At 42.0% G+C, this 8,794-nt stretch overlaps 1 protein-coding gene across 2 annotated transcripts in view; it reads left to right on the forward strand.

Annotated features, from left to right (window-relative positions):
- MYBPC2 (myosin binding protein C2) overlaps positions 1 to 8,794 on the forward strand; it is a 235,683-nt gene that overhangs the window by 98,756 nt on the left and 128,133 nt on the right. The window contains exons 3-4 of one of the 2 annotated variants that reach the window (XM_086930242.1): positions 4,538 to 4,567; positions 6,637 to 6,711. In XM_086930242.1, the coding sequence (XP_086786368.1) occupies positions 4,538 to 4,567; positions 6,637 to 6,711 (105 nt within the window). The remainder of the gene's footprint in view (positions 1 to 4,537; positions 4,568 to 6,636; positions 6,712 to 8,794) is intronic. The other variant, XM_086930243.1, reaches the window with a different exon arrangement.

Genomic DNA, 8,794 nt, shown 5'->3' on the forward strand with positions numbered 1-8,794 from the left:
GGGTGTCACTGCTAAGTGTAGTGGACTTCCAACAGCATCAGGTGGTTGGTGGTGGTGACTCCCTGTATAAGGTGGGGTATATACCAGTGTCAGGGTGTCAGTGGACATGGAAGGGTTATATATCAGTGTTAGGGGTTCACTGCATAGAAATTAGGGACTTATCCCAATTTGGTGGTTGGGAAGAGGGCCAGTGCTTAGCACCAGGGGAAATATCATGGTTGGGGGGCTGTGTACAGGAGAAGAGTGTATACAAGTGAAGCAGGTCCATACACACGGGAGAATTATACAACCGTGTCAGGTGGTAACTTCACATACATGGTGAGCTCATACAGCAGGTGACTGGAGGAAGGAGTCACTGCATGGGCCGTGCATTTACGATGCATGAATTTCTTTTAAGCATGTCCAACATTTTTGGTGTAAATTGATGTTTAAAAGTACCGTCTGGTGCTTGGTACGAAGCACCAATGCTTTGTCTTTCTGTCCTTTCCTGTTATGTCCACTGCATGCCAGTCATTGTCTTTGCTTCATTCATACTCCTGCTGCCACCCTCAGTGCCATCTCCACCCTATCTGTTGTGCTGGCCCTCACTGGCTGCATTACCACCAGAATATAGAACGAATCATCACAAACTGGACATGCCTACACCAAAAATGGAAGGAGTCAGGGGCACCCGGAATGGACACATTTGTATCAGCTTAGACCACACTTCTGAAGATTTAAAGGGCTGGGGCACAGACAGTCCATGTTAGGGAGTGCCCCCTGTGGGTGGGGAGAGAAGAAGTGACTTTTTTCACTAATTCGCTGTGATAAGGGACAGAGACTTCAGGTTAGGACACACTCGGCCAGTCCTAATCTCAGAGAGAGACTGGCATTACCAACACTAATCACCAGCCAAAGAATGAAGTAAGATACCACTCCTGGCAGTAGGTGAGGGTGATGTGATGGAAATACGCCACTCACTAATGGTAGCAACCAAGGCACTAAAGCTGTGCTAATAAGATGATTAAGGTCCAGTCAACATATGGCTCCTGGCCAAACCATTGAGATGATAGGGTTCCAAGTGGAGAGTTGATACCTATCTCTGCCTTTCGGCTATTTGTGTCCCAATCAAACAGCAAATACTGGCAGAACCAGTGCACTTATTCTGCATATCCAGCCATCTAATAGTGACCTAACTAAAGGGCTGGTAGTGGTTAAAGTGAAGCACTGATACTGGCCTCATCACTGAGCTGAATTCTGGCCAAATAAAAACCCTCAGAATTCTAAATGTAGCCCATTCAGTGAGATACTTCTTGGTGGCTAATGAGCTAATGGTGGACAAGGCTATCATTTTGTGGAATACAAAACCCTGGATAAAGGATAAACCCTGGTAAAGAAATTAAACTTTTAGAAAAAGAGCAATTTTGCACCGGGTTACGTGCATCAATTCATCAGCACAAGTCAGACGTTGTGAATCAAGTCACGGACTACTTGATGTTTATATAGTCTTTCTATTTATTTATTGTACAAAATTTATTTTTTGGTATATATTTTTTTATCTTAGTTTTTTTTTTTTTTTAAATGGATTGTTTTGACAAGTTATATATTTTTATACATAATGCATCATGTTACAAGTGATTATATACACATATTTGTCAATTGAAATTACATATAAATCAAAACAAGTTCATTGATCATTTCATACAATACAGAACCAATTCCTCTTCAACGCGTTACGGCGGTTAGCCTTCCTCAGGAATTCTGTATTTTCAAATGCAAAGCGTTGATACTGTCTAGTAAAGAGTTATGCCTTCAAGGGGATCAATGAAGTTTGTCTCTAATGCTGTCTTCTGAGTAGCACAATCTGCAGCGTTTCTAGAACTACTGCTGCTATGCAGACCACTTCAGTGTAGGTGTTTTAATTGTTGACCATGAAGCTGCTGTTATTGGATGAATAGGTGTCCAAATGATTACGCTCTGGCAGCAGAAGTTAAATCCTCCCGAGACGTACATATCATTACGTACAAATTCCACACACAGCTTTTGCTTGAGAGCGTAATCATTTGGACACCTATTCATCCAATAACCGCAGCTTCATGGCCAACAATTAAAACACCTGCACTGAAGTGGTCTGCATAGCAGCAGTAGTTCTAGAAACGCTGCAGATTGTGCTGCCCAGAAGACAGCATTAGAGACAAACTTCATTGATCCCCTTGAAGGCATAACTCTTTACTAGACAGTATCAACGCTTTGCATTTGAAAATACAGAATTGCTGAGGAAGGCTAATCGCCGAAACGCGTTGAAGAGGGATTGGTTCTGTATTGTATGAAATGATCAATGAACTTGTTGTGATTTATATGTAATTTCAATTTACAAATATGTGTATATAATCACTTGTAACATGATGCATTATGTATAAAAATATATAACTTGTCAAAACAATCCATTCTTTTTAAAAAAAACAAAGATAAAAAAAATATATACCAAAAAATAAATTTTGTACAATAAATAAATAGAAAGACTATATAAACATCAAGTCGTCCTTGACTTGATTCACAACGTCTGACTTGTGCTGATGAATTGATGCATGTAACCCGGTGCAAAATTGCTCTTTTTCTAAAAGGACAAGGCTATCTTTCCATTATTTTTAGTACCACTCCTACTAGTGACACCAATTAGGTCTTCTTAATAAGTGTTAAGGAAAACATACATGCAATATGATACCCAATCAGTATTTGTTCTTTTTAGATATCTTTTAGAATCTCTGATTCGTCAGAGCTGAGGCCAGGCAAAATGTGCACGGCAAGGGAGTAGTTTTGAAAACTGTTTGACTACAAGCGTCCCTTCCCCCGTTGAACTCATGGGGCGAGATTTCGGCTAATAAGATATCTAAAAGAACAAATACAGATTGGGTATCGTATTGTATGTATGTTTTCCTTAACACTTATTAAGAAGACCTAATCGGTGTCACTAGTAGGAGTGGTACTAGGGATCATTGTTATGGTCCTGACGAAAAGCCACAGGGTAATGTTTCGAAACATGTTAACCGTGAGATACACACACATAGACGTGTGCCTCTCCTTTTTCCATTTTCAACAATACCAGCAAGAGGATTGAATAAATATTTAGTTACTACTTAGCCAGGTATCTTTTAACCCTAGAGCAGAACCTCCCACACTTATACTATCTATTGCTTTATAGTATTGAACTCACAAAGTGCTTCCACGTCTATGTCGGTCGCAGCACACCCGTCCCGCAGCGGGATGGGAAGAATCCTATGATGAAGCATGCCACCAATGGACATCTTGGTGGGTGAGGGTTATTTTAAGAAAACTCTTTGTTTTCCTAAACTATAAAGAATAATGGAAAGATAGCCTTTTCAGCACAGAGGGACTCTTCTTGGTTGTTTGAGTAAAGGATGCCGAGTCCTCTGTATCCTCACCTCCTTCTACCCCTTTTTTGATTTATATTCTAATGGTGGACAAAACAATGAGGCGAAATTGGGCAGTCAATGTTTCTTCATGAAGCAATCAGTCAAGTGATACTGGACAGTCAATACTCTGACACAGGCAGCCAACGGCTATACACCACAATATTGAGGACAGACATATCACTGTGGAAAATTACAGATTGAAGTCAATAGTTTAGCAGAACCACATTAAATAATCCACAATGTGGTTAAACTTCCAACCAGTGGGCCAATAAGGGGCAGCCAATGAGGGATTACTGGATAGGCAACAGGTCTCCACACAGTACAATGACTCTAGAAAACTCACTGATTAATGTTGACCCGGATTAATGTTGACAATCACCTGAGACAACCCAAACATGTACAAAAAGCCTTGCCTCTAATGCGTGCCTCACTGGTTGGACCTATGAACACAGTTTATTCAGTAAAGGCAGCATTTGCTTGGTTCAACTGTCAATTAGCCAATGGCAGACATTATATGCTGTCCCCGGAACAATCATTGGCCAGCTCACACAACTATTAAACCAATGGCTTTTCTTTGAAGCCTTGTGCTACCTCGTTTAAAGAATGACTGCTTGGCCCCCACTCAGGGATTTCTTTATGTTTTGTTACGACTGTTCATGTATTCTGCCTGCTGTTCGTCTCGCCATTTTCTCCAAATACTTCTGGCGTTCCTCTCCCTAATGCTTCCTGCCCTCTCACACACCTCTGCTTTGCTGTTGCACTTTGTCACGGGGGGAGGGTGGGAGTGTAAAAGCTTGTAGTAGGGGGTTGAAGGGATAAAGGGGGAACTTGGCACACGTGCAAAAGACTTATGTTCTGGAAGAGTGCTAGATTCTACCTGGCTTTGTGGTCCTATTTTTGGGGAAGAGCCTGCTGCCAAGGTTTCTGCTGTCGCAGGCATGCAGCTTCACTTCTTGGCAAATGCAAGTGGTGATTTGTGATGCTCTGGCCACTGCGCTGAACAGACACCGGCATTCGCTTATGGAGGCAAGCGGTAGTGACTCTAGGTGCAAGCACATCATAGGTGTCAGATAATGAATCTATCAGTTATTCACCTCTATCCATTCTCGTTCTTTGATCCACAGAGGCCCCAGCCGGACATGGAGCAGCAGAGGGTAAGTGTACAGAGGAGGACCAGACCATTACAAATAATGGGGGTTGTGGCACAATCTCAGACCCAACACTCTGCAACATAGATCCTCAGTAATGTGTTCAACTCTGCACCTGGACTGTTCCCATGAGGCACAGGGTCAAGACTGATTTGCATATGGCTGGGTCTAAGCTGGGGTGGCATAGTGAGCAAAAGAACGATGGATGTAACCCAGATCTCTTGACTGGGGTGAAAGTTTGATTTGTTACACATTCTGTCCATCATTTGTGTGTCTTTTGCCAACTCTGCATCAGTGTCATCACCATGGGACTGTACGGAGTACTTGACTAAACAATTCATGAAGGCTACAGGCAAATAACGTAAAGAATTCAATAACCAACTGCTTAACCTCTAAAGCAACTGGGTATGTCTATCACCAAGACATGCTTCTTTTACCTCTGCGGTTAAGGGATCCAGGCAACCTCTAGCACTAAGACGTGCACATATTCAAGTATCTGTTTCACGTGGGTACACCCAGCAGTGACATGACTCAATTGGCCGCCTTAGATGAGCTGCCAAGAACTGCCTGCGTAGGCGAACCATGCAGTCAGCGACCACGTGGTTTTTATGCAATTGTTTCCATAGACTTGATGACCTACTCAGCTTCATGCCTGGAATGACAGCCTAGTTTGCTTGTATGGAAGGGCAGCTTCTTAATGACCGTGTTGCATATGTAATAGTACAGCACCAGCAACATCAAATTCAAGCTCAACAGAAGGGGGTGAAAATATTAGACAAGAGTGTCCTTGAAGGCCCAACCTTCAGCCATTATCTATGTAACCATATTTTGCGGGAGCAACATTTAAAACCGATTCCACCTATTGATCATGTGCCCCAACATAGGCACGGCAAAGGTAAGAAAGAACCACTTAGTGATGAGACCCCTCCTTGGCGCCCAGGCATGGAACCTGAGCTTTTCCATGAAAATAAAGCAGTATGGACGCCAGAAGACACAAGCGTCAGAAGAACTTGATCCTTCATTATAGCTCCTTCGAACTCCTGGTTGGACCTGCTTCCTTTCTAATGAACCATCAACATCCGCAGCGAAGGAGGGAACATCAGAATTTAAACTATTTGTTATTCCTGCTGAATAGTCATGGATACTACCTGTTTCAGGCAACAGAGAAATATGCAAGGCACACATTTACCTTTACTTGGAGAATACTCTTCATTTCAGAGCTCCAACACAAGACCCCGATACCATGTAGGTGCACCTCTTGCTGAATAAAGTGCATACTGACTTCTGTAAGCCCTACTGAGCACAAGATACTGCAGCGATCTAGGAATGCATACTTGTCTTCAAAGCCGTTCTGCTCTAACAAAGTGTGAGAAGGAAACCTTACTGCTAGAAGTCCAAAGGAAGACTGCTGTTAAGCGTAACATACCTCTTAAGTTGCAGACTGATACATTGGTGATCTCCCTCTATAGTAAGGTGGGGACATCCATCCTACAGACGACAATACCTGCTTGAAAGGAGAAAACAATTGCGAAATTAGATATCCATTAGAAGTCATGGAGCACATATCTGCTGGCATTCTATCTGACACAGCTGCGCTTTACCCTCCCCAAAAAGAAATCCAACACTGTGAAAGGTTGTGATTCCTTCTAAGCAGATAGATCATAATTTGGGCTAAATAAGATAGGCAGGACCAAGGCTCTATGACTGACCAACAGATCTAAGGAAAATTAAACTACTAGGCATTTGAAACCAGTGGTGAAAGATAAACTTGGAATACATATCTCAGTTGATAGATCATTGCCAAAAGAGATACACAGACCATACCTCATCCAGAGAGAGAGAAGACCCACTGATGAGAGACCATCCTCTACGCAGACAGCAATGCAAGACCTTCTAAATGGATCGATTGTTGAGTTATCGCCACAATAAATTTACAATTAAATTTCACATGGCACCTTGTCCTACCTGTACAGCGCTGTACTGACGTGTCTAGCTTGATTTAACTGTACAAATGTATGTCTGTTGCACAACAAATGCTTGGTCTTCTACTCACTCAAACCCTTATTTTCTTCCAGATGTGCCGACGGATGAGAAGCAGGAGCTGATTGGCTTGTTCTTAAAAAAGCCAGAGAATGTGACAGTGGACACTGGTGAGTGAGCAGCTCAGGCGTATCCTCCAAAAGAGTTAAATCCTGAAGGGTACACTCCATTAAAAATGTGCGCCCAAAAGTGTAAGATCCCTAAAAAGAGTGTGCTTAAGAATGACCTCCCTAGACATTTTAGTTCCATTAAGAGTGAGTCTCCTGAAGATGGCACCCGTTGAAGTGTGAGACTCCATCGTGCCAAATAATGGCTTCTGGCTGCTGTGCAACTAAAATATAGTACAATGTAGTGTAACAATACAAAATACAGAAAAAGCATATATCTCAGGTCAACTTTCCCATACAATATCACATAATAAATAGCATGAAAAATGTTTCTGAAATAGGAACATTTGCAATTTCCACACAGAGGACACGGTTAATTCCGGAGCGCGGGAGCAGCAGTGGAAAATACCCAGTTTTGTGCACTGGTCTTTTCAAACAGGTGTGATGTCCCTTCGTACCAGAGTTTGACGGCCAAACAAGTGTGAACCACTGGCATTGAGTGGTTCATTTTGATACTGTATAAGTGAGTTGTTCTAACTTGACTGGTTTATTAAAAGTCAGAAACCAGACCTTAAACTTGGCCCAAACCACCAGTGGGACCCTGAGCAGTGGTCTGACAGCATGACCAATACATTCCGGCTGCTAGTGGCTTTCCTAGGCAGGTGTACAGTGATTGCAGCTCCACTTACAAACTAAGCAGGGCACGCGTAGACAGACCCACCCAAACGTTGCTGTTCCCATTGAACAGCTAAGGTGCCAATGGCTTCACCACTGTCCAGGAGAACCTCGATTGAAGGAAAGGATTTATATGCTGGCTAGTTTAAAAAAATACCTCAATTGGCTGGCAACAGCTTTCTCAATCGTCTTTCTCTGGGAGGATAACCTAGATATCGGATGGAAGTTAAAAAGAACAGTGCTCTCGGGATCAGCTTTTCCGTAACCAAGAAAATAAGGCCAATTTTCAATGATGAAGGAAACATTCCTTTGGGAACAGAAGGCTTGAGAATAGTAACAAAATGAGGAGGGGCTTAATCTTTCATAAACATTGCAGGAATGGAAATAATATGTAAGTGATTGGCTTAAGAAACCTCATTGAAGAAGAGCAGTCTTAGGGACTGATTTAGATTTCGGCGATGGGTTACTCTGTTACAACGGTGACGGATCTCCTGCCCACCAAAATATAAATCCCACATTATCCCATAGAATTTATATTTCAGCAGACGGGATATTCATCACCGTTGTGACAGAGTAACCCGTCGTCGAAATCTTAATCAGGCCCTCAGACTAACAGACCTTCACAATGATCCCTCGCAGGAACTGATACAGGGCCCGCAAACAGACAGTCAACAAAACTGAGTATGACTTTATCTCCTGAAGGAAAATATTCTGAGTTTCCATACCTTAAAAGGAGCATTATGGGAGATATGTCTTTGGAACTCATGCAGCCAAGTTATGGAACTTTGGGGCCGTATTTTTAAGAAAAGGCGATACATTATAGCTGCTTTTATCGGCAGGAAACTGCCGCTAAAGGGGCGATAATCGGCTTTATAATATGCCCTTGTGAATTCCCATAGAAGCCCAGGTTCTGGTGTTAACCTGGGCTTCTATGGGAATTCACAAGGGCATATTATCAAGGCCATTATCGTCGCTTTAGCGGCAATTTCCTGCCGATAAAAGCGGCCATAATGTATCACCCTTTCTTGATAATATGGCCCCTTGTTCTCTGCTTGATATAGCAACAGAATAACCACTTTCCTTTCCCAAAAATAAAAATAAAAACTGTACTGCTTACTATCTAATGACTCTCCAACTGCTCCTCAGTTTCCCCGTATCTTTTTTATGCTTTGCGTCATAAAGCCTTCTTAGCTCTAGAAGCACCTTAAAAAATAATAAAAATGAATAAATTAGAAGATTTTCTGCAATCAAATTATCAATATCGATGCAGATCTTACAATAATTCAATAGTGGTTATCTAGAGCAGGATGTTGTCCTATGTCCTAACACTTTGAAAGAAAACTTTTGACTAGTTTTTGCACATTAATAATTTGATTAGCATTAAAAAACTGATTTAGCATTCTTAATTAAA

This window comes from Lissotriton vulgaris, chromosome 7 (genome assembly GCF_964263255.1).
Source record: "Lissotriton vulgaris chromosome 7, aLisVul1.2, whole genome shotgun sequence".
In the NCBI taxonomy this organism is placed as follows: domain Eukaryota; kingdom Metazoa; phylum Chordata; class Amphibia; order Caudata; family Salamandridae; genus Lissotriton; species Lissotriton vulgaris.